Here is a 26,910-nt window from a genome sequence, read left to right as displayed (position 1 = left end):
TTAGGCAGTCGATTTTAATAACAGAACTAGAAGACCAGTAACAATGCTTGGGGATTCACTGGATACATAACAGGCTTTGACTGGGCTGTATGGAAAGCTCCTTGCTAATACATGTTTTTCCACTTCAGTTTCCATGGTTAATGTTTCACAGCACTCAAACTGCTGCTTTGCTGCTCCTGTCTCCCCTGTAAAGAAACATACCCAGGCAGCACATTTCATTGCAGGTTTCCAAGAAGTACAGCGAGATAGAGGAGCTCTACCAGAGGCTGACAGCACGATATCCACAGGCTTCTCTTCCACTCTTGCCTAGAAAAGTTCTCTTCGTGGGGGAATCTGACATCTGTGAACGAAGAGCTATGTTCAATGATATCATGAAATCCATCTCGAAAGACGCGGATCTAGCAACGAGTCCTGAGTTACTGGAATTTTTAGGTAACTAAAAGATGTGAGTGTCCCCTCTCCCATGAATGTGCTTGATGAAGGCATTTGTCTCAGGTAGTCAAAAACTAGAGAGTGCCAGAATAGAGACTGTCATGGAAAATATCCTCATGTGCATCATTTACAGTGCTGCATAGTTGTCTTTACCAGTGTTTTCCCCTCCTCTGTTTGGACACATGCCTCATTCTGAGGTGTTGATAGATACCTTCAAAGCAAGCACTGTGCTGTCCTGTCTCTGATTTCCTGCTGTGAATCAGAACATATAACTCTAGAAGGCTAAATAATCATATATTGTCAGTGGAGAGATGGACACTAAAGGGACAGGTCTCCCTTAGTGAGCAACTCTTTCATGTTTTTTCTGTTTTTCATGCAAATTATTGACTCTGAGAAAGATTTAAATAAAAGACAGATTCTTTATTAGCTAAACACGTTCTCTGGCCCTCCGTTGTTTTGGGGTTTTTTGTCTTGTTACCTTTTCCAGTCATTCATATAGTTTCTTTCTTATGTCCCTTGGGGACAGAAGGGAGTCACAGAATGAATGGAACATATGGGCTCTCTGCTTCTAATTCAGCTGAAAGCTGCTGAGCAGGGAATACTCCAGCCCAGTGCTGTGCAGGATTCTTTAAGGAAGTGAAATTGCAAGGTGCTAACAAGTGTGAACAACCCATTTTGCAAAAGTGTCAGGTGTGGCCTCATTAGAAGTTCTGTGAAACTGGCAGCTTCCTAAAGTCAAGGGGGGCAAAGCTGTGTAATACTGGGTAAAATCCTTTTACTAATAAGGTTTTGGTGTGGTTTTTGTTTGGGTTTGGTTATTTTCCTCTGGCAGTGTTCTTTTGAAAGTAGATCCCTTGCACAGAGAATTCGGAATTCATGTCGATTGATCTTGGCACGCTGATAACCTAACTGTGGTGCACATGTCTACAGGTAAACTGGGCTGGACTGTCTTTATATCTGGAGAGATTGGGTGCAGGTAATGTGACCCATTCATCGAACTCTGCCTTAGAATAGTCTAAGTGCCACCCTACCAAAGCAGGTGGAATTCAGTACGTACACTGCAGATCCTCAGGCTACTTGTGTACGCTTTTCTGGAGACTTGGTTGATATAGTCAGGGATATTTAGGGAAAATCAACATGGTAAAACACATAACTGTGGGGATAAGATAAGCAGCATCCTAACATTCACTGCCTACCCTGCCCAGTACTCTCTTGCCTATAAGGGGAGCATAAGGCCACATGATGAGCATGGACACCCACACTGAGTCAGTGAAGTCTGCCCTGGGTGATTTGGCAGATGCAGACATGAAAAGCTGGGTGAGATGAATTTCCCATGCCATGTTAGTTGAAAAGTCAAAAGGATGAAACCATTAACTTTATCCATCATAGTTTTCACTAGCCTTTTTTTTAACCTAGTTTCATTATTTTAAATTACTTCCTGGACATCCAGAGACTTGACAGCAAGGAACAGTTTTCTCCTCATTCTCCTGGGCTCTGCATATGACAAGTATGGTGAGAAGACTTAGTTTCATGTTTCAGTTGCATGAATTTGCTCAGTTGGATGGATCTTGCATTCTGAAGGGTGTTAGAACTTCAGGCGTCATTTTTGAGTGTAAATTGAAGAGCTGCTGTGGAAACTTTTTCATGCTGTCCACTACTCTAATTTTAGCCCAAATGAATTAAATAAATGTCAAAAAGTGGATTTCATCTCAACTAGCTATGTGGAAGTTGGTTATCTACATCTAAGCAGAGTATTTACAGCCCCTGTGTAGCCAGTGGAGAGAAAAAGGCACTTTAGAGAGAAACTTCTCGTAAGACTTTATTTGGATGGGATGAATAACCACATGGAAAATCTATTGTTTGTGTGGGATATAGAGGGAACATAAATAAGCAGATTTGACATGCACTGCTGTGTCTCAGATAAAGGTTCGTTTCCTCTGTCTTTATCTACTTAACTACTTTAAATCAGTAAACAGATCGGACACATGACACACAGTGGATAAAGGGAACAGTGGGAATGTTGAAAGAGTTTCACAAAAGCTGATCATGTCCTTCATTCCTCAAACAAAACCATCAAGAGCAGGTGCAAGGTATTAAATAAGCTAGTTGTTATCCTGTGTACTCAGTTTTACATCTGTTATTATGTCTTGCAGGAACAAAATCTTCCAGTGCCATTGACTTCAAGGGTAAAAACGTGCCTGATGACAAGGATAAAGAAGATGAAGAAAATGAGGTGATGGATTTTTTCAAAGAGGAGAAGACACCTGACTTAATCTCGCAGCTTTTATCAGTGCGGAATGTCAAAAAGGGGGAAGAAAAGGAAGAGGAAGAGGAAGAGGAGGAAGAAGAAGTTCTAGACCCGCTTGGTATAATCAGGTATGGCTGCTAGTGCCTTTTTTATTTAGATTTTAGCCTAGTTTTCTAAGTATGGCTGTTCTGTGTCACTGTCCCCTGATCCCAACATTTTATCACATTGACCACTTTCAGCTGAATTTCACAGAGGAGGAGAGGCCTCTGCAGTTTGCAAAGGAAGTGCCTTGGTAGAGGGAAGAGACTTTGTAATTGTTCTTCAGTGCATTCTTCAGGAAATCCCAGTGACTGGGACATTCTGAATGCCTTGATTACAATCTCAACTACAGGAGACACTTTACTGGGCACTGCAGGGCTCTACCACAAAGCATCAGTGCATCAGCATCCAGTGGATGTGCTGTTTTGGAGTACACTGGTGTTTACAGTGTCTGAAACTGCTTTTGAGCTCAGTTGTGTCTACAAGGAGGTAAAGTTAGAGCATCTTAAAGACCAAAAGACCTAACATTTCAGTAATAATATTCACAAATAGGCATTTCTTTCTTTATTCCCTTGTCTGAAGGTGTCACACTCTTAATGCCACTAAGGCATAAGCAATAACAGCTTAAGAAACAGTAATTGAATCAAAGCTTCCTGATATTAGTATCCGGGTTGGTTTACCTGTCCAGTAATTTTCAGACAGTTATTTTCTTCACTTCAAGATGGATTTTCTCACTGAATTCCTAAACCATTTCTACTGAAGCCTGGAAGCAAATTTAGTTTCTCAGCAGCTGGGATCATGAGTACTGACAACTTTTTTTAGGGTGCCTCAGGCTTTAGATGTCCAAGTAGAGAAGGCTTAGCTGTTCTTGATCTTCAGTAAGCACTGACTGACTCAACTGAACTGTTTCAGCCACGAGCCACTACTGAATGTTCTTTGTCTTGGATCCAGACAGTGCTGTCAAAGCGCTTCTTCATAGCAATAGGCAGTAATGATAATAACAAGCCAGAGCCCACTCTTGGTGTTTCCCAATTACATTGAATCATTTCCAGGGGATCATTCACTCTAGGCTCTAAGCCTTTTTACTTGAAGTATTTAGTAATTTACATATCACCAGAAAACTTCTAATATTATTCTTTTGACAAAATGTGCTTAATTACTCAGCATCAAAATCATTCTTTTGTTGAAGAAGAATTTAAAAATTTAAATAACTATTTACAGGGAGAAGTTAGATAAAGCAGTACTTCCCATAAAATGGTCCTTAGTTGGTAAGTTTACAAAAGAAGCTGTCCTTTTTTGGATAGGAAAATGATCTATTGGTTTAACAAATGCAATGTTGTATTTTCCAACTTAAAACAAGTAGAAGCTATAAAGAACTTGCTATGCCAAAACAAGCAAGAAGTTTGCTTTTCTGCTCTGAACAGTTTGACATACTATTTGAAAATCTTGATTATTTTGGTCTTTTAATGCATTGAAGGATGACAAGATCTGGTATTTAATCCTCATTTAGTTTATTGCTTCCATTCCTTTTGAGAACAGAATTCTTACTGAATCAAAATAACTTAATTTGTATAAGAAGTATGATCTTCACTGGGACAGAGCTGTAGCATGACATGTTCTGCAGTGAGATGTTTTTTACTCTGAACCACTGGTTGGCTATCTAGAAAAGAAATCTGCATATGTATTTATTATTATTTTTGTAAATCTCACATGTACAGTGTTGAGGCAGAAACGTGAAAGTGGAAATGAGAATCTTGGATCTGATCTTACATTGTCTCTGTTCTCATGTAGCTCACCCTGCTTCCATGGAAGTTATTTTCAGCTGACATCAATGGAGATCAGACTGTACATAAGCACTGTGTCCCAGCTCTGTGCCATCTAGCAGTAGGTGTCTAGGTAAGAGGCCAAAGGCAGGAGCTTAGTTGTCAGGGGATGGGCAGTTCTTGGAGGACCATTTTAGGCTGTGTTCTATGCCTGTTAAAGTGTTATGTGCTTACATGCTTTGAAGAGGGAGCTGCAGGCCTCACAGCTTGAGTGCTTCAGATGTGCTTGAAGTTACTTTGGGATGGAAATGAATAAAACAGGAGATGACACAGATTAATCTGTTTAGTAGTAAACTGCTCTCTAATGCCTATTAAATTCAGGATAAAAAGGAAAAAAAATCCATGGGCCTTTTCTCTCTGAAAACCTTTGAAAAGATGTAGAGTCAGCACTGAAACAAGCCAGTCCATCCCATACAGTATTGGTGGCCAGAGTGCTGTGAGCAGCAGAGCTCAGACCTAAATTGAATCATGTGTTTGGCATAATCTTATAGGTTTTTTGCTTTCTGGATGAGGATGAAACTGCTCCAGTAGCACAGGCTTCCATATGTTGTCAGCACGCTTCATTTGATAACAACTTCTCCTCCTGGGCCAGAAGGCTGTGACTTGGATTTAGCCCAGCGCTGCTGCTGTGCTGCTGAACCACCTGATATCCAGTTAAATATACTGGCCTTAGGGGTAAAATTCTAAGCTAGGGCCTTTATTTTCTGTTTTTGTATTGCTGGTGATCATCCAGGTGGAAGCTCATAATGGCCTGGTTCCTTTTGCCTGGAGGAGACATCCCAGTTGTGCTGATGCTCTGCCTTGCATTCAAGGCTGTCTGAGTTGCTCTTTGATGTCAGGTGGGCAACTCACTTGCCAGTTCAGCTGTTCAGCTTTTGTGGGTATTAATGATGATCTACAAACTTTGTATTTCTTTGCTCTATGATTCTCATTCCTCAAAGTTTTCTTTCTGTGTTAGCAAGGGGATCTTGGGATTCTTCACAACAGAAAGACTGGATTTTTTCTTGTCCAAATCAGGAACATATCAAAAACCATAATACATGCTTGTGGTTAAGTTTTCAGCTTTTAACACCCCTTCTCCTTAATATTTTTTATCCCGGGCCTAGTTCTTCTTAGAATAAAGGTTGCTCAAAATTATGTTACATTTGTGGGGTTCAGTGTTGAAAATCATTTGAAATATGTTTTCTCTTCTTCATCCTCTGACTTTCTTGATAGTTTGGAGTATTATCATTCCAATGTATTGTTGCCAGTTACTCTGCAAGTTCTCCTGGACCTTTGTAGAAAAGATCAGCTCTCATAGCAAACTTTTTTTTTTAAAGTGAGCATCTTTTTTTTTTCATTTTATTTTCTGGTAAATCACAAACATTATAATATTTCTGTTAAAATGTTCTAATTCTTTTTACAAGTAGGAAATCATATATATATTTAACTCCATATTGTAGGGACAATGTTAGGTATAGTGACTTAACTTTTTCACCACTCTTTATCACTCTTCTTTAAATCCATCTATCTCAACATTTGCATATACATATTTTTAAGTCCTTGGTAGGCTACCATGCTGCTTTGGCAATACATCTGGATTTTTAGAGGTGCACTGTCTTTTAACACTGCTGTGTTTTAAAAGATTTTCCTCATAAATTGCAAAGTAGTACTGCGAGTCTAGTCACAACTGCAGGGGGTTCTCCAACTGGAATGCCTTTAGGGATGAATGAAGCAAGAGCACTAGATCTAAAAGAGGCTAATGCTCTGAAGGGTAAGGCAAGGAAGACAGCCACAAGTTGGATGAGCTATTCACCTGCAGCCAGTGTGGTCCTGATGGTACTGCTGAAAATTCTGCAGTGGGAATAGGCGTAATTTGCCAGTGGTTTGAGGGGAGATTGGCAGGGAGTGAGGATTGCTGTGTGAAGCAGGAATCCAGAGCAGCACCAATGCTAAGTCAGCTCAGCTGTGCCAGGGTGCCCTGGCTGAGCCTGACTGAGCAGTGTCTGGCTGTGTCTATACCATTACATTCTCCTGTCCTCCAAATGTGGATTGCAGCATCCAGAATGCCCCACTGGAAATGGCTGCTGGCCTGTGCTGCCTCCTGGGCTGTGATTAGGATAGCTTAGGAGAAGACAGGTTGTCCCATACCAGGGTGGGTACCAAGAACTGAACAGCTGAACTCTTGAACTGAGCTCCCTATGCTCAGGCCCGGGGTGTGAAGGAATTACTAGAAAAGACTGTATGGCCTTGAGCTCCTCTGCCCACAGAGCTTTCTGCCTGCCACTGTGTTTGCCCCAGTCTGCCCTCAAGGTTCCCTAAAGTTTTGCTTTATGTAGGGCATTCAGGCATCCAGTTGTGGATTTTTTTACTTGATCCAAGCAGGATCAAGTTAGCATTTCTGGTCTGAATCTTAAAGCAATTTAAAAAACACGTCACAGCAGCTGAATTTGGTTTTGTCTTCTTCCACTGTGGATGAAATACAGAGTTTTATTGTTTATAGGTTGAAGCCAAGAGCTTTAGCTTTATCTCTCTTCTCTCACTATGTAGTTAAAACAACTCAACTTAGTATTTGTATTCAGTTTACTCCAATAAACCTCAGACAGCAGCTGATTAAAATGGCTGTGAACCAGCTCCTCTGGACAAAGCAGCAACAATTTTGCAGAAGGACTGTGACTACCTCATGGGTTAAAACGTGCAGCAGCCCTTTCAGTGCATGCATTTCTTCAGCTGCAATTAACTTCTGAGGTAATATTTGTTCACCATTTTGGGAGAATCCACCTTTTCCGGTGCTTTCCTTTCTTGTCTTCTTCAGCCCTCCAGAGCCCTTGCAGGAACCTCTCCTCCCCACATGGTTCCTCCCTTCCGTCCTTTTTCCTTTGCCTCTCTAAATCTTCCAGTGACAGCATATATTTCCTGAGCCTTAGGTTTTTCCTGGCAGACTGCACAGGGTCCAAAGGTGGGTATTCCCCAGGCAAGAGTTTTTCTGTCTCCTCATGAGTCTTGGGGAGTTTCTGTCTCGACTCTCTGCCTTTGCTATTGTTCAGAGGATTTCCCCTCATGGCTTCTCCCATCCAAATTTGTGCCTTTCCTGAGGAATACAGACAGACACGTGGGTGGGTTGAAGCTTTGCATCTGTTGTGTTTAAATGCAGATACAGCTAAGTCCTGACAATAGTTAGGAAAGGATGGGGCTGGTGAGGGCTGACCTTTTGGGGGCCTTCTGCCAAAGGTTTTTAAAAGCCTTGTAGCTGGTTGTAGCTGGGGTCAAGCTCAAGCACCTCCAGTGCCAGAGGTTTCCCGTTGCTGGGTTTAGTTGGTAAGGAGATTATTAAAGGACTCAGGGCCTTTTCTGGCTGCAGATGAAATTGGTGATGGCTTTGAGCAGCAGATTGGCAGGGAGTGAGCAGCCAGGAGCCAGCCCTGGCCTTGCCAGAGCCCTGCAGAGCCAGGCAAGCTGCAGGAGGAGGTGAGTTGGCACACAAGCCAGCAGTTGTTCCTGGTTGTATCCTATACCTTCGTGTTTCCCAGCCCCTTAATGGTAACCAGGCTATAGTTTGACCATTCATCCCAGTACTTCCTTCCCTTGCCTTTTCTTCCCTGTCATGGCAAAAGAGCCAAGATGGCCTCAGCCTTTTGTCTTTGGGGAAGAAACGAATGACAACATTTGATCTTGCTTCCTCTGCCAGAAGCCTTGGGCCACTGAGAGTGGCTGATGAAGAGGCAGAAATCAGCTTAAGGGGAGTCCTATGTTTAGCGTCTTTCCAAGGGGTTTTGTTGATGCAGTGCCCAAAGCTGTAATAGGTGAGGGCAATGTACTTGCTGGTGGATTTTCACCTCCAAGGCAGAGAATTTCTGCAGGCTGGAGTGGTGTCATGGCACAGCTGCTGTCTGCTGGACAGATGGTCTGGAGGAAACTTGTAAAAATGTGTGTTCAGCTGCTGTGCCTTCTGGTCCTTGGTTGGCAGGATTGTAGTTCTGCCACTCCTCAGGCATCCTCCTAGTCCTCAGCCACTCACAAATTCACAGCTGCCTTTTGGTCTAGCCAGGTATGTGTGTGACTTCCCCTCTGAATCCAGTAGGATTCATACACAGCAGTGGAAACGCTAGTCTGTCTAGATCAGCTGAGAGAGTGTGAAGGTGTCAAAACATCAGAGAAGAGAAAAGATACAGGTTATTTTTCTTTAATTCAGATCATTTAAACAACGAACGAGAGAATAAAGAGCTTTGTTTTCCTAGCAGTGTGTGTATGCGCGCTCACAGCTGTGAAGCCTTCAGAGATTTGAACAGGCAGATCTTTATTTTCTGTTGGTTGTTGGGTCACAAGCTTAGGTTGCAAGGCATGCTCAACCATCACTTTGCCAAGTGACACAAGTATTTGTCGCAATTCCAATCCAGCTGCTGTCAGATTGGCAACTCACAAAATCCCAGTAAACAACTCCGCTGGTCCTCTACTGCCATTTGAAATTCTTCTGAAAACCAAGGACATAGTCTAGTATGGTGTTCTTCCCTGTCAAAGTGAGGAGAAAGAAGAAAAGACAGCAAAGAAGTCTTTATTACTCTCCCAGTTAAAGGATAAGCCTCACTTATTTTTCATAAATTGCCTGCTCTCAACCCTTTTCAGGGGCAACCTTGTAGCCTCTTCTTGAAGGTGTTTTAACTGAGTGGCTAGAGAGTAAAGCAGGATGGCAGAGATGCGCTCCTTGCAGGAGTTCAGTCCCTCCAGTTTCTCTCTCCTGAACTTTTTTATGTTTATAGGTGCTTTGTGAGTGGTGTTTTCCCATGCAGTGGGTTTTCCTTTCTCTTGTGCTGCTAATCCCATCTCCTAAGCACAGCTTCCAGTGTGTTTCTTTAATGGAAATCTTGCTGTCACCTCACAGATGAAAGGTTGAGGGTGATTGAAAGAAAACATTGGAAAATGAAAGCATGTTTAGCTGCTGGATCTCACAGAATAATCCATATTCATACTGTGTTGTCTTCTGACTAGAATAAACCTGTTCTCTAGGAAGAACTTTACTAAGGCCTGTGTAACTGCAAGGGGTGGAACTGAGAACCTTTCCTAGCTGCACTTTCCAGCCATGTGAATCAAGTTGGATGTGTGAAGGACTTGATCCTCTTCTCTCATTGCTGTTCTTTGGGAGAACCAACTGAATGGAAGTGCAGTCAGGAAAACTGAGGTGTTCCTGGGTACTCCTGGGCTTGTAGTTGCCATGTGTTATATCCATAACCACTCCTTCAAGAGAGCGTATTGGACAGGTGATTGCTGTTATGTCTGCTTCTGGCTATCAGAAAGAACTGTACCTTGGATCAGAGCTAGGCAACTCACACTGTGGGAGAGGTTTGGAGAGGAGTGGATACATAAGTTAGAGATCTAAAGTTGTCTGCTCTGTGTTTTCTTGTATTCTGGAAATAGTATTTCCCTGACCTAAGGAAAACTTGTGAGAGTCCTTCCCTGTGCCAGCATTGTCCTTATCTACTTTCATATTTTCCTGTCTTGTGTTGGATTTTTGGTCCCATGAGATTATGCAGTCATTATTTCCCCAGGTTTTTAAGCAATTACCTGGCTTATACTTCAGTGGTAAGTTTCTGTCATGACTGGCTTGAGCGATTCCAGTACATACACAGCTGGAACACAAGGATCCTTTGGGAAGGAGTTTAAGTAATTATTTTAATGTGCTTCATTTTCTTTCTGATTAGAACACAGAATATACTTTAATGGGTTTTATAAATAGTTAATTTGTGTTTATGCCATCATCCTAAACCCAAAGGGCCGAAAATAGCTCTCCAATCTGTGTAGTGTTACAGCTGTGTATACCATCCGCTGGTGTTTTCAAGCAGAACACAAATGTAACTACACCTGGGGTAAAATGCAGCAAGGACCTAAAACTTAGTGCAACACTTCATTGCAGCATCAGACTGTGAGTGAAGAACACTTAATTCAACTGGGAACATAGAGGGAATTGCATCAACATAAATACCCAGTCTGGAATTTGACTAGATTGCTAAAGTAGATAGTCTGCTTTTAAGGAAGATTTCACAGAATTTTTAACAGACCTGGTTCATTGTTTACAATGTACTAAAGCAATAAAACCACACACTTTTATGTATATAGAAGAACTGTAGAGTGAAGTAATATCAGGGAACTGGAATGAAATACCATTGCCGCTAGCTGGCACCAGCTTTCAAATAATTCCCATAGTCCTCTGAGTGAACTCTCAGCTTTTGGTTTCCCCATCCTGTTTGACAGCGATGTGCAGGCATTTGTAGCAGAACTAAGCAGCACTGAAGGCACGCAGGAGCCGTTCTCCAGGCATATTCAGCAAGTCCTTACTTAACTGAGACAGGTTCGTAGGAGGCAGGAGATCCTTTAGAAGGGCCATAAGATAAATTTATGATTACACAGAATCAGAAGTGTGTCTTTTTTTACCTCTTTGGAAGAGGATTGTACATGATGTAATTGGGCAGATTTAAACATGTTTTGTTTCATGGACTTTACAATAATAGGATGACTCAAATCCTTAATTAGCATAGAAAAGCATTACCTCATCGATGAGCCTGCTCCTTTCACCAAGGCACCGAGGGGGAATCTTTAATCGACAGATGCAGGGAACTGCTCCTAGATGATGCAGACTGCTAATGAGGGATGGATTCAGAGCTGCCCTATTGCTTTTCTGTTCACCAAGTATAACAGAATTGTTTGCCATAGAAGAAGCTGTCTGTAGGGTGAATGTGTGCTCAGTTTAAATTGAGATGGGAGACTTGCTTTTCCTTTCATCTGATGCTGTCAGGTTCCTAATTCAGCAGACTTAATAAAATCATTGTTCCCCTTTCCCCATGGGTCTGCTGCAGACACTTCTGTCTTTGTTTCAAAGGATCAAAGAATCGGCTTTTGGAAAACCATTTTTGGAAGCAATCTGTAAAACTTTGCCAAAAATGCATGAATTAGCCATTGTAACTATAGACCAGTACTAATTGACACACCTGGGGATCACATTTCTTCCTACTGCCCTTGCAGCAGTTGGCCAGGTCTGTAGTCATCTGAAGTGCCAGTTAAAGGAGGAATGTCCCTAAGGACAGACACACATCTGGGACTCAGCAGCTCTTCATTTTGCACTTGAATTTCTTGGGTCATATCACAGTACTAAAAGGTTGGATCTCTCCATTATCCCTTTGGTAAAAGGAATAAAACTAATTTTGTAGATCTGCCTGGGGAAAAGAAATTCTTCATTTCTTTGCACAAAAATGTGGCATTCGGATAGCTGTTAATGACCATTGTCATTGAAGTGAAAGAAATGCTTTTCAGTACCTTCTATAAATTTTGGAAAGACTTGAAACCTTTCTTTCCATATTGCCTGAGATGCCCAGTTATGTCCAGATCATAAGGGGGCTAAGATTGTCATCACAGTAAAATACACAGCTGTGGTAGGTGATTTGACTGTGGCTAAACTAGTAAATAAAAGCACACAGGAACTGCAGTGTTGCTTTTGCCAACTAGAATAAAGTAGCTTCTGTCCAACAGCTAAATCCTTCTGCTCCTCAGAGTGAGTTGGCCATGTCCAAAACAGGAAAGGCCCTAAGCTTATAATGATCCCTAAACTATGTCCAGGCATCATTTGGGAAAGCAGTTATTAGCCTGGGCCAAGTTCATGCCAGGAAGCATGCTAGAAACTCACAGGGCAGTTACTGTGTGCCATCATCTCAGCACAACCTCTGACTAAATTTGTTTGCTGGTATACTTGTTGGCTTTTCGTTGCCAACAGGGCAGCCTGAAGAAAGTGCATGTTTAGGGGTCAGGATTGAAGCCACTGGGATCCTGTAATGAGGCTTTTCTTGGTGCAGGCAGTGATGAGTGTATGCCTGGCACTTGAGGATGCTCTGTGATCATAAACCACCAAGGGCATTTTGCAGCAAGAGTGGAGCTGGCTGCTGTGGTTCCTCTCAGCTGGCACTCTTTTGGATGATGGCACAGCTCAGGAGCTCACCCAGGACTGGATGGGTGCAGCCTGCCTCTTTTGAACTGTAACAGAGTTCAGCCATGAGGGTGTGAGCTGTGGTGGCTTGGAAAAGGTCTTGAGTTGGGTTTTTGCTAGTATAGGCTGTTTTCTGAGGTCTGCTCTCTGAACCACAATTTTCTGTAATAACTGCTACTTATTGGCACAAGGCACAGATGGATTGGAGTGGCTTGGATGGAAGACTTCCAAGCTTTCTTCTTCCTTTATTGCTTTTTGTCTGTGATAGTATCTGAGGCATACTTCAAGGTTTCATTAAACACAAAACATAGTGTCATGCTCTCAAAACCAACTTATAACATTATCTAGACCCATTTGCAACAGACATCTCATTTTTCATCTATGTGATGTGTTATCTGCCAGCATAGGCTGTTGTTGTGTATAATACTCTTGTCCTGGAAGCTTGTTCCCAAGTCATCCATCTTACTTTTCCCGGCTATGAATGACAGAGCCGTGGCCCCTACTGTCCTGTAATATGAAAAAATCCAAGTGCATTTTCAGGAGGCTCCTGAGGGCTAACCCTCTCTTCCTCCCTCAGGGGCTATTACTGCAAACCCTGACCTCACTTTTTGTTTATTCGTTTTTATTTGTTCAGTGGTGCTGCCAAGAGACAAGGGCAGTGCCACACAATGTGGGATGCTGAAATGGGAAGGAGAAGCATGTGGTCCAGAACTGCTGGCCAAGGCCTCAGAAGAATTAGTTTTCAATTCTTCATTTCAAAGACATCCTGCTTAGGCTGCAGATAGCTCACTTCTGGTTTTCAGGACCTCATTTTATTCCTGATCTGTAAAAGAACAGTACTGGCATGCCCTGACATGCAGAGGTGCAGAGAGAATGAATTCTGAAGGATTGTGAGGTGGTTAGGGTCTGCTGGCAAACATAGTGGTTTGTTGGCAATAAGCATTGTTTTAGTTGCCCTTGGGAGGTGGTGAGAGATGTTACCCAGCCTGTTGTATCCCTTACTCTCATGGAGGAACATCCTTGGTCTGCCAGGCATTTCCCAGCTGTTGGCAGCACAGCACCATTGCTCACAGGAGGGATGCAGTCATGGTGCTGTTCTGTGCTACTGATGAATACTGAAGGATGCCAAGGTGTCCTTAAACCCTGCAGCCAAATGGACAACATGGCAAAGGACAGTCTCCTTTCAGCTCTTTGCTTATCAGTTCTTCCTTGGAGGGGCCTCTCTCAAGGACCACTTCCAGAAGGTGACATAGAGAAGACTGCATCAAACTTGCCTCCATATACAGTCCTCTGGCAATATCTCACCAACCTTTGCTTCTTCAAACCACCCCCATGTGCCTTTGTTCTGTGCCCAAAGCATGTCATAAGCACTGTTTCGGGCTGTGACTTTGAAGAGCTCTAGCACAACCCTCATGTCATTCCAAGCACTTGAACTGAAAATCGGATACAGAATAAATAATAATTCGAGAACATCACATAGAGGAAGGGAAGACCAAGGCCAAGTGTTTTATAGTATGGATACAGTCCTGCCCCAGCTCTCTTGTTCAGCAGGAGGGGGGCTGTGCTACCTCCTGTGCTCATGGCACCTCTGCTGTGGAATTCTGCCAGTCGTGGGAAGGTGAGCAGCCTCAAAACCCTTCCCTTCCTTGGAGAGACCACAGGCAGGTGTAGTGGGTTAACCCTGGCTGGACACCAGCTGCCCACCAAAGCTGCTCTCTCACTGCCCTCCTCAGCTAGGCAGGGAAGAGAAATTATAATGAAAGACTCATGGGTCAAGATAAGGGCAGAGAGAGATCACTCACCAGTGACTGTCATGGGCAAAACAGACTCCACTTGGGGAAATGAATTGAATTTATTACCAATCAAATTAGAGTAGGATAATAAGAAATAAAATTGAATTATAAAACACCTTCCCCCCACCATTCCCTTCTTCCTGGGCTCAACTTCACTCTCCATTTTCTCTACCTCCTTCCCCTCAGCAGCACAGGGGGACATTATGACCACATTGACCCTGTAGTGTTGGTTCTCTGTCCTAGCTATGTGGCACGTGAAAGGTTGCTGTAGCATTCTGCCTTATGGATCCAAATCCTGAAGTGCCTGGGTCTGTTTTCTGTCTGAACTCATCATTCTTTCTCCAACGCTGCCATACCCACTGTAACACCAGGGAGTAAAAGCTTAAAACATCGTGCAGTTATTTGTAATTGTTACTCCCCTGCTGTCATCAGCATCATTTCAGCACTTTTCCACAAGTCCCTCTCCTGACGCAGATCAGTGATATGGTTTCTGCTCCCCCTTCTGTGTATTCAACCAAAGATCCCCCTTATCAAACCTCAGGTAATTTCTCGCGTGCCTCCAACTTACTAGATGGCACAAGACTCTTCACTGTTGTAAAATGGCATAACTTTAATGTTCTTTGAGTGCATTTAGGATTTTTGAGTCAGCAAACTGACCGAAAGGATCAAATTACTGGCTGAGGCTCACACTGTGAGTCAACAGCAGCTAAACCTGGAAGGAGCTCAAAGAGCACTGAACGCTTGGTGCTTTTTGCTGCCATGCAAGCCTGACTTCTCATGTCATCTGGTGTGCGATAACCTGAGATGTATACCAGCATTTCTACCACAGGCTATGTTCCCTGATCCATTTTCCCTGCAGCATCCCTTGCAGCACAGGAATTATCAGTATTTTTAATGGAGCCAGCCCCAAGGGGCCAGTGGGCAGTAGCAGATCATCAGGTGGCTGAGCAGGAGTGAGGAGGAGGGTCTGCAGTGAATCAGATGTGTGGATCTACAGGCTTGTGTCACTTATGTCTAGTCATAATTCTCTGGGGATATGAGATGCTAGTTGGAGGCCTTGCTGAGATCATCCATCTACCATCTCTTTAGAGTACTGTGGGAATAGCAAGTGTCACTCTGACTGAGCTGAGCTCTGAGGGGTTTTTTGCCAATAGGAGGGGTATGATTTTGGTTATGATTTTAGAATATTATCATGTCTGCCAAATAACACCTGCACTGCACTGGACCTCATGCACAAGGCAGAATACTTGTGTACTTGTGCACACTACTTATTTCTTCTTCTTTTAATCACGTGTTGTGGTTTGCTTGCATTTAGCAGGTTTCTGTAATTCAGTACCTGGCCCCACTGTGCTTCACAAAGGGCTCCTGGTGCTTCCCCAGCAGGACCTTCCCTTCATCCTGACAACCAGCTGTTGGACACCCTGAGCTCAGTGCTCAGCCCCTGAAATTACTTATGTTGCAGAAGCTTCTGAGCTGTGAAGTCAGGCCAGTTAGTGATAAAAACATAAACAGGAGTCCAAGTTAAAAAATGCAGAATTACGTCATCTGTTTTTCTGCTTGCAGCAGAAAAGCTGCCACTGCAGAGCCTCAGTGTCTTGCTTAGGAGGGAGAGTTTGTTGTCTGTGGTGCTCCCTGGTGTGGCTGTTCCTACAGTCTGACCTCCAGCAATGTCTGCAACATCACAAGTGGAGTTGCTTCGTGCAGTAGGTATATCCATGGCCTGGGGAATATTTCACCCAGAGCAATTTTATCTTACCTCTGTTTAAAAAACAAAATCAGCACATGAAACCTCTAGGCAGGAAAGCTGTGTTCTCTTTTTATGGAAGAGGATTTGATCTCATGATCATCAGGAGAGGCAGCAGCGGGAGCAGGGCGCTACGTCTGCAACAGCGGTGTCATTTAGCTCTGACAATGTCTCACTGTGTCCTTCTCTATTGTAGTTCCTGTAGAGCCATCTCTGAGTTGTGGTGGTAGGTTTGTTTTACCCATGACATAGTCAAGAGGAAAAAGTGACCTCTGTGAACAGCAAGATGTGAGTGAGGGAGCCAGGCTCAGCCCTATGGTCCCTCCTCAGGCAGTCAAGACCCTGTGCTTTGGAAGCAATCTGCCCCTACTTCCAAATCCTGCTTGGCTACTGCTGGAATCTGCTCACTGCCCTGGTAACCAGCCCTTCTCAGGCTTTTCATAAGCTCTCTAGATGTGGTGTGACAGGTATGTCAGGCAGAATTTTAGACTGGAACATCATGTGCAAGTTGCTAGGGGTTTTCTGTAGGTTGAGGGTCAATCTGTGCAGGTACCAGGCAAAAAAAAGGAAAGGCACCCTTCAGACTGAGTTTTATACAGAGTATCTGGCCAGACTATTTTGATGCAAGCATCCTTTCTTGTTCTGTTATCTCTTTGAGGCTTTTCTGTTCACAGACAGATGAAAATTAGAGTTGTGCCTGGGCTCCTGTACCCATTCTACTTTAGGATGCAGTGAGGAGGGAATTCAGGTGAGGCAGCACTGCAGGGGAAATGGTCTCCTCCTGAGGAGCACAACGTGAGGCCAAGGGGCTGTCAAACATAGGTGGCAGGAGATGCCACTGGCTATGATGGCATTCTGTTGTGAGGAGCTGAAGATTAGGTAACACAAAGTTAAAACTGTGTGAAGTAGATGTGGAACAGTCAGGCTGCCTGTCCTTGGGAGGAGGCACCAAACACTTGCAGGTCCTGCTGACTTGACTTTACCAAGGCCTGTAGTGAGAGGACAACTTTAAAACTTTCAATTCTAGTCTGAAAGAGGGTGGATTTAGATGAGATGTAAGTACAATAAGGGTGGTGAGACACTGGCACCGGTTGTCCAGAGAGGTTGTGGCTGCCCCATCCCTTGAAGTGTTCAAAGACAGGTTGGATGGGGCTCTGAGCGACCTGGTCTAGTGAAAAGTGTCGCTGCCCACAGCAGAGGGGTTGGACTAGGTGATCTTTAAGGCTTCTTCCAACCCAAGCCATTTTGTGACACTAGAGTTCTGTGACTCAGAGGTGCACCCAACACTTCTGAAAATGAGTCATCAGGTATTCTCATGTTCAGTAACAAGAAGGTGGTATGTTCACACGTATGTGTGGTTCAGTGTTGAACAAACCAATTGCTTCTCCAAAATGGTTGCTGTTTTTTGCTTTTACTTGGTTAGTTGTAAGAATTCTTACTACAACAGTGGATACTTTCAGTACCTTCGATTCCTTCTTTGTGAGGCCTTCTTTTTTTGAGTTTGGTCCTGAATCTGTTGTGCATGTGACAGTTAACATGCTCACTAGCCAGTTTTTTCACACCCTCTTTGTTTCAGCTTGGTTGACTTGGGTTGTGAAGCTGCTCAGGATGTTTTGTGAAGAATGTCTCATAAAGGCACGATGTTGGCAGGTTGATTTCATTACATTTAAATTCTTGTCATGTGGCACATTTTATTGCTGAATTATACTGCGTGTAGGCATCACTTTACAGGCATGAAACAGAGTACTCGCTATAGACGTTGTTGGTTTTGGAGCTACAGACCTGTAACAGTCAGTAATTAGTGTAAGAGAATGGATTTTCTTTCTTAGACTGTAATTTTTATAGGGTTAGAACATAAAGCTAGGGCCTATTCTTGAAAGTAACTCCATTAGTTTGAATAATGAGATTAAAGGAAATAAATTAAGGAATAATTTCTTGCAGAATTTTTTAGGTTCAAACTGTTCAGCATCATTTTTTTCGATAAAGCTTCCTTTCTCCAGAAAGATTTTGCATTTATTTAAGATTTGACATGAATTTTGTCTTTTTTTTTTTTTTTGAAAACTGACTAGTAAATGTTGTTTATTTTCAGTGGTTGGCGGTTATAGCTGGTTATTTTTTTTTATCAGTTTCAACCTCTTCCCTTTCTCTTGCTTTGCTAACTTGCCTACTGTTACCTCTGCTGATTTTATACTTTTTTTTTTTAACTTACCCTCCCATCTGCATTTTCCCACTTTCCCTTTGAAGCTTCTTGTTTCTCCTTCAGTTACTGCCTGTGGTCTTTTTCAAAAGCATAGTTTGACCATGATAGTAATCTTTAAGGTTAAAGCAGAAAGAGTCCAGAACAGAGGTCTAGAAGGTAAGAGGTGCATAATGTGAAGAAGAGCACTGAAGATGACAAGGAGGCCCAATTAGCAGTCTAGAGGATAAGGCAGCACTGCAGATTCTGGAGGTGGAGCAAGAAAATATCTGATGCTGGCCAGAAATTTGGGAAAATTATTGAGGAAGCATGAAAAGGAGAAATAGAGTGGAATTGGGCAGAATTGTAGCTCTTCTACTAATTCATAGACTGAACAGAAAGACAATATTTTCTCTTCCTTGTCCTACCAAATACATGACGAAAACCAAAAAAAGTGTTCTGGTTTCATCCCTTCTTCCTTGAGGCATGTGTGTGTCCAAGTTAATGCAGAGGTAGCTCAAGATCTCTCTGTAGAGAAGCAGATCCCTGCAATGCTGCAGTGAGATCCCTGCCTGCAGTACCTGGAGGATAGGAGCTTCCATCGTCCTGCTTCTGCTTTGGAAGAAAACAGTGGGAACTTCATGATTGCTGTGTCAGTCCTTGGGTAAGATGCCATTACTGTAGGCTCATGAAAAGAAAATAGCAGCATGATTCCAGCCAGATTTTAATAATGAATGCTCTTTTAATTACTTGCTGATTACATCTGATTATCTGACTTTCTATAATCTTACCACGCACCAAGGCAATGCTCACCAGCCTGTGCTTCTTTATTTTTCTGATTTTCTAACTTTTCTGATTTCTGAAATGGCTTCATTTTTATTCCTCTCTAACCTTCCTGGAGTTCTCAAATGTGTTGAGTTGTTATATCTAGGGTGGTCCAAGATACCTGACCAATTTTTTCTAAACACCTTAGTATGTGCTATCTGGTATTGCATATTTGAAAATGTGCATCATTACCATGAGTATTAGGATAAGAAAAAATTCACTGTTGCAGAAACCCTGAAAGTACCATTCTGCTGCTTTACAGATGAAACCCCAAATTCTAGTGAGCATTTTTGGCTCTTTCACATCATTATTGGCAACTTTATTATGCCTGTCTTGTTCTGGACCATTGTGGTTTCATTCAGACATGATTGTGTTTTGAAACTTGTCCTTTGTTGTCCTTATTTCAGCAAGTCTCATGTTCTGGTTTAGTCTAGAAAATCAGAGGAAAATTATAAATTTCCTTTATGTTAATTTTCTTTCTTTGCAATCTACTCTGTAACCCTAGTTCCCTTGCCAGCCATACGAGTGCCTGTGTGCTTTATTAGTTATTTAGTTGAAAACATTTTAGGAAATGTTTCTGTATTATGATTATTGCTAATGAGCTGTGTACTAAACAAAAGTCCATCTGTGGTCTTCTCATCTGTTTTCAAATTAAATTGAAAATTAATGTAATCAGAAAGCTTAAGGACAGATTACAAAACCAGCTTGGCTTCATTTAGGAAGGAGAGGTACTCTTCAGTGCTGAGCCCTTCAGAAAAATCTCTCTGCAAAAGCAGGTCCCTAGATGGGGCCTGAACTCTTGAAAATCTGTTCCTTCAGGCTTTCTTTCCATCTGTTGCTCTGCTGGAACAGTAGTCCAAGACTGACCTAATCTTGGGGCTGCAGCAGAGAAACTTTGCCTGCAACTGAATGCTTTTCTTCCAGATGATTTCTAATAGGAGATTTATCCCATCTATTATGCATTATCTTATTTTAGAATATGCCAGAGGCATTTAAAATACTGTATGTTACTGTGATGTCCACAAGAAAAGGATTACTGTGTGAGGTAAAGTATCCCTGTGGCCAACACTTGTCATGGTTGCTTAATGCTCAGCAGTCAGGCTGTGCTGAGCTGACGGGCTTAGAATTTCTATTGGGCATCCCTTGCCCAAAGTGGATGAGAATGACCCCTTTTGTCCTGTCTGTTATTATCAAGCAGCTTTGGAAAATGAGCACTGTTGAATGAAAAGAAAGCAGCAGATGACATTTTGTTTTCTGCAGGAACTAGTGTATAGGTTCTTTGTTTTTCAGACATGATTTTCAATAAGATGTGCTAGTACTGCTGCTATTTTAGCTGTAGTTCTTTTGTTCTTTTGTTCTGTAGATTTGTAGGAGTTGGGGTGTCCATTTATATTAGAGATCTCTTCCCGTGTAAAATCCCATGGATACTTAAAATAGGAGTATGTATGTTCTGAATAAGTCTTTTTTTTTATATATATATATATATTACTGTAACATTTCTTTCCTGGAGCATAATTTTATTTCTACAAAAAAGAGATGGTCACATTTTCAGAACAATAAATTCTGTAAATTTTTGTCAGTGTGCTGAGATTACACATACTCTGACAACAACACTCACTGTTTTAACCCAGCAGTGATCATAGGTTAGGGACTCCTCTGTAGAGAGCACAATACTCTGTGATTTAAGCCACGTGTCACCACGTGTTAGATCTGGAGATCCAATGTTTCATAATACAACCATCATACATACAGTTCTGGGAATCTTCTGACTTTGGAGTGTCTTAGTCATCCTCGTTGCTGTTTTCTGCAGCTGACCAGAAAGCATATTTGCATGATTGCAGTGCCAGTGAGACCTAGAGGCTGCCAAATGAGTGACCTACATTGTGTTTGGTAAACAATAACGAGAGAATTGTGCTCACAAAACAGGTTAGGTTTGAAAGTGTCTTTGCATGCAGGGTTTTGTTGGCATTTTCTTGGGTGATTTGAGAATCATTTGGGAGCCAGGAGTCTCAACTGGACTTTCAAGTGTGCCAGCAGACTGACTAGTTGGATTCATATACTCTAATTTTTGACCATCCAGTTTTGGTCCATGTCAGTTAGGAAGCCAGTGGAAGAGTCAGAGCAGGAGACAGCAGTGTTATTCCTGTGATTCTCACAGTTCTTTCAATTGGCTCAACTGGGTAAGTAGTTTCACTGAATAAAGGATACGTCTTCTTTAGGGCTGGTTTGGTGTTTGTTGATATTTTTAATAATTCACTAGAGTGATGTTCCAAAGGTTCACTTGTTTCAGCAACAAAAAAATAGCAGTGACACGAGTCATCTTCCACCAGCTGGATGCTGGTAGTTTCAAAATGTCAGATCCCAAGGTTGTGAGCGTGATGTATGAGGGAAGTTCTACTGAAGTGCAGGGCTTGAGTACAGTAATACTTTGGAAAACCAAATGTTACTTCATTTTTGTCATCCCAAAAGCCTCTGCATCCCTGCACAAGTTTACTGCAGCCTGGCACATCATGATCATCAAATTAAATGTCCTTGCAGGTTCTCCTCTGAAGGGCCACCAGCGTGTGGCTTCACAATCAGCTCAGCTCCAGCTAAGTCCCTGCTTATGGGGAGGTAGCAGGAATATGTAGAGGGGGGAATGAGAGGGCAGGCAGATGCACACTCAAGCCAGCTGCAGCTGATTCTGAAACCAGAACTCAGACAGGCTCTGAAACTTCTTAACACACCCATTCTCATCCACTGACCTCTGCTCAGCAGTGCACAGTCTGGACTGGCACAGCTAAATACAGAACCGTGGGAATCCTGTTTCCCAGTTAGAGCCTGACCTCAACAGAGTCCCTGTATGGATATGCTGGAATTACTTGGCAGTCCAGCTGTGACTTCCTTAGGAGGGTAGTGAGGGGAAACAACTTGAAGGCACAAAAACAACTTCCTTATGTTCCTACCAGTAGCAGGTCAAGCCCTGGGGTTTTGGCCCTGTGCCATTACTGCCGGTGGAGTCTCCTGGCAAAACAGAAAGTTAGCCCATGTCAGTGGGCTGGTTTGGTGGTTGGACTAAACAGAGGGTTGTTACTAGGACGTTTCAGTTCAATTATTTTTGTTTTACATGCTGTTCTTTATGACAGTCTTTATGGTTCTCTTCCCTTTCTTTGGTATTTCCCACCACACTGGTAAACTTTACTGCAAATACTTCAGCTGACTGCTAGTAAACTCCTTCTTAACTTCACTGGGGTGGAGTTGCTTGGAAATGTACTGCTCATGGATATAAGTATCTGTGGTGTAACAGGTTCTTATGCATCAAGGGAGCTATTGTAACCCTCTGAATGGACAAGGGATCTTGTCAAAGACTTTTGGCATTCTGTAGGTTGGCAAATCCACATTTATTTTGTCATTCACCTCTCAAAGACTACTCTATGAGGCTTGAATTATGCAAATAAAGGTTGCTTCTTCCCCGGTAGGTTGGATTTATTTGTTTCTAATAATTCTATTTTTAGTCAGTTTGTCAGCTCTGAAAGACTCAGTCTTACTGTTCTTCTGATTTTGTGGTTAAATATAATGGCTCTCATTTTTTACCTTTTACTTTAATACTAAGATTCATTTGAGTGATAGATTCCTTACCACAGTTAATAAAGCAAAGAATTTGAGTGCGTGTAGAAATCCTGGGTGAAAGCTGTCTGATTTGTACATATTATACCTTTAGATTTTGACAGGTTTTGGAAGAAGGGTCTTTTTCAAATGCTTCAGTCTGAAGCAGTTCCTTGGAGCTGAGCTTTCAAAAGTAGCTCAAATTCAGAAGTCTCTCAAGGCATATCCATAATGAATATGAATGCAAAATAAAAAGAAAAAACATGGAAGTTTCTTCTGCTTTAAAGTGAAGGTTTATGTCATAAATAGTACAGCAAACTAGTTGCTGACAACTGCAGATACCTTTACTATATCAAATAGGGTATATTTCCAAATAAAGCCATGTTTAAGTTCTCCATGGGGCCTGTTCTTGGGCCTCCAAAGTGCTGCATTTGCCATTGTTGAGACAAAGTGGTGGCAGCAAGGTAGTATCATCCATGAGTTCTTGTTGATAATAAACTTTTGAAAATAACTGAAAGTAACTGGACTCCACTCTTTTGTGTGCAGCTGTAATCGGAAGAGGATTTTACAAGATTCTTTAATGTAATTGGAATGTATGTGTAATCTTTTGACCTTGTTCTTAGTTTTTGATGACTGTGGCATGATAAGTGCTGATAATTGGATTTGCTTTAGGCTGAAACCTGACCTGCTCTACGCAAAGCAGAAGATCAGATCTTCTATTGTAAGAGGCCTCAAAGGGTCTACCTGAGAAATTGCAAGGCCAAGACTGCTGAGAGTAAGGTTCTGAGGGTCTCTGAAATGTGGCACTTAGGAAGGACATGCTGTCCTAAGGAATGCTTCTCTTTCAGCTTAGTTTGAATTGGACTTTTCACCCAAAGGTTTTGTCCCATTCTCTAAATTTTCTTTTTTACACCCTTGAGCATAAGGAGGGTGGGGGCTTAGGAACAGATTGTGGTTTGCTCATAGCTCAAGTTGCTTTCTTGTGAGAGTGGCCTTGTAGTTTCAGCCAGTGGAACATGAGTCCTGGGTGTGGAAGTAAGCAGCACGAACTTTTCACTCAGCTCTTGGAAGGGCATTCAACTCTCCTTGTTTAAGCCATGTGCAAATGAGGCCTTTTATCCAAACTAGGTTTTAGCTTCTTTCTCCAGAGTGTGGGGAGAGGAGGAGATCTTCAGAGATTTATTGTATCCAGATATCCAGTGTTAAAAATAGGTGGGATTCATTGCCCTATGGAGATGTGTGTCCACTGAGTAGAGAAGAAGCCTAAAAATTAACTTTGTCTCACTGTCAGATTTTTAGAGGACTAAATTTAGAGGAAGTTAATCCTGTCTTTGGTTCAAGAAAGTATGGGTGACATTTGTAAATTCTGCTAATAGCAGCCTGTCCACCAAGTCTCTTCCAGTTCCTGCTTGCTTTAGCTTAAAGGTGGTGTAGTCTGATAGTACATCTCCTGAGGGGATGAGGGGAGTGTCTAACACCTTTATGAAGGAAGTATGCAGCAATCAGAAACAGCAGCAGGAACTGGTGGGGAAATGGAGCCAAAATCCTGTCTAAAGGGATCATGCAATGGACCAACCTGCACTTTGTTTTTCAAGCCATCCCTTTCTGTCCATCTAGGACAGTGTTGCTGAAACTGGCCTTCTTTCTTATTTTAAGCTTTCTGTGTGGGAGGAGTATAACTGCTTAAAATAAATGGTTTTGAGTGGCAGTTTGCACAGTACAGCATTGTTAGCCCTGCTCTTCCCATTCCCACTGGGCTCCTTGACAGTTCTTAGGAATACACAACATAGGCATATGTACAGTACATCAGACAACAGTCCCTCCAGCTCAGTATCCCATTCCTGCCAGTGACTAAGAGATGTCTGTGCACCCTTCTATAGACCTTTCGTAGCCTCCTGCCATGTATTTTCAGCGGAGACTTTCTAAACATAAATCTTCCTTGTTAAATGAAGAATTGGAGCTGACTTCCTTTTCCTCTTGTGTTTTAGAACTAAAAAAGCAAAAAAGGCACCTGCTCCTCCAACCAAGGAAGAGAAACCCAAATTAACCCTTTTTGAAGAGGAAGTGGATCCAGATGAAGGACTTTTTGGTCCAGAAGAAGATTTCTCATCAGTTGGTCCCAGAAAGAAGATGAAAGAGAGTAAATCTGTTCTATATTTGTAAATACACAGATTATTTTATCTAAAAAATGTGCGTAATAGAGCTTTTAAATTATGGTGGTACAGAATATACAAGCTGAATAATGACTTGGGAATGTTAAGGTAAATCTTCAGCTGAGCAGAATCATTTAGAATCATTCAGATAGAATAAGACCTATACAGGTCCCATAGATGTTTACTGTAAACATTTTGAACTGGGATATTAAGGTCTGTGTAGGAGCTGTCTGTCCCACAGTCACTCATGCCACACTAACAAGAGTAATGTGACCTACTGCTGAGTGCAAGGAAAAAGCAGATTTACTACGTCCTGAGAGTGCAGAGTATCACTGCACTTTGTGGATTGGAAGTCTTTGTTAAAAACATAATTGTCTACATGATCTGTTTTTTTAGCCCAGTAGGCACATTTACTAGCTAGTGTTAGTGCAAGCATTGTGTTACATTGTGTGATCTAACTACAGCATTTTCTGGTTCCCCTTTCTAGATCTGAAATTATTTGAAGATCCAGACCTTGGTGGGGTGGTGAGACTGGGTGACTCACTGCTGCTGCCAGATGCCTGTGAGAACAGCAAGTATGTGCTGAGCAGGGGTCCCGAGGAGGACACTGAGGAACTGCTGAGGTACTCATCTTAAATCTGTCATGTGGGGTGAATGAGGGAAAAGCTTAAATACTTCAAATGCAAACTGTGAATCAATACTTGTACTGACAAGTGAAAGACGTGTGTCATGGAGTTTGGAAATCAAACACATTAAAAAGGAAAGTAGGAAGACTCTCTGAGAAAGGTAAGGTGCAAGGTATTATTCTCTGACTCCAAAGGAAATGACTTGAAGGCCCCAGGCATGCTATCTAGTTCTTGTTTTCTAACATGGCACTTCTGCTTTCTGCAAATGATCCACAGGGAACCTGACCTCCATTTTGAGAAGTGAGGAACAAAGCCCAGAGACAGAACAGTTCAGCTTCAGGGAGGTGAAATCAGGGGCTCTTGCCACAGGAGGAAGGGTTTTCTGCTGATGGTTCACAAACCTCTGTGCATGTTTCCAGGAGGAATCCTATTCATACCTCCACAGCAGTAAAGGACTCTCATTAAAATCTTTATCACCCTGCATTTAATTTTTAATCTAGTGGAAAGGACTGGAGCTCAGAATTATAGGAGGGAATAATGTATTGCTTCCCCCTTGATAGTGTAGCACTGGAACAGCACATAATGTGTTTTATCCCTGACATCTCTCTCACAAGACTAGTTTGCCTGCATTGATAATCCTCAAGAGATCAAGCAGGGAACGAATGCTTGGAGAGACCAGCATCACCAGGGAATCTGTGCTGCAGTAATGAGTCAAATTCATGCCTTCTGGATCTTAGGCTGGCATCTGAATGATGAGGCCAGCCTGCTTCCAGTGCTAATTCGTGCCAGCCAGCTCCTGTTAGGATGTATTACTTCCACAGCAGGTACTAAGCCCAGGAGAGAGAAGCTGTGTGTGGTTTCCAACCACTCCTGAAGCAGGTAATTTTGCAGCTGTTGCTTTCTGTGCATGCAGAAGTGCTGTCTGCCTTAACAGCAATACCTGGCTGACTTTAAACAAAGGTTAAATTGGGTTGAGTGCCATCTTGCATTACATTCTGACAGCCCACCTGATGTTTATAGAAGCTGATGGGGCAGGACATGACCTGATTTGGTGCAGTGGTATGTTGGGAGCAGACACATATGTGCTTGCTATATTTTCATGTTTGCTTTAGCAATCTCAGCACACAGCACTTGATCCAGAGTGTTCATACAGCTAGAAGTGCCTGTTCCAATGCGCTCCTTGCATTTTCATCCTCTAGAGAGAGCCTTTCCTTCTGTCATGTTAATGTGTTTTGGATTATGTATGTTCTTTTTCTCTGTGGCAGAGAAGGGTCTCTGAAGTCTGCTCTGAGACCAACAGACCATGGTTTTAAATCATTTTGGGTCATCAGTGACAGCAGCACACCCAGATGGGTATGGAAACCCATGGGAAAAGATTATATTTCTTTTAAATTCCAGTAGTTTTCTTTATCCTTGATTTGTCCCAGTGCTTTCAATAGTTGACAAGTCATCAAGATCCAATTGGAAATGAATGCACGTAATGAAGCAGAAAATCATGGCAGTGGTCCAATGGGAAAG

At 42.4% G+C, this 26,910-nt stretch overlaps 1 protein-coding gene across 1 annotated transcript in view; it reads left to right on the top strand.

Moving 5' to 3' along the window:
* HS1BP3 (HCLS1 binding protein 3) overlaps nt 1-26,910 on the top strand; it is a 51,090-nt gene that overhangs the window by 14,158 nt on the left and 10,022 nt on the right. Inside the window, exons 3-6 of the mRNA XM_064650624.1 lie at nt 225-432; nt 2,586-2,808; nt 24,602-24,753; nt 25,254-25,389. Of these exons, the coding sequence (XP_064506694.1) occupies nt 225-432; nt 2,586-2,808; nt 24,602-24,753; nt 25,254-25,389 (719 nt within the window). The remainder of the gene's footprint in view (nt 1-224; nt 433-2,585; nt 2,809-24,601; nt 24,754-25,253; nt 25,390-26,910) is intronic.

Source organism: Pseudopipra pipra, chromosome 3 (assembly GCF_036250125.1).
Source record: "Pseudopipra pipra isolate bDixPip1 chromosome 3, bDixPip1.hap1, whole genome shotgun sequence".
In the NCBI taxonomy this organism is placed as follows: Eukaryota; Metazoa; Chordata; class Aves; order Passeriformes; family Pipridae; genus Pseudopipra; species Pseudopipra pipra.
Note: the sequence above shows the minus strand (reverse complement) of the source record. Positions and strands in the feature narration are given on the sequence as shown.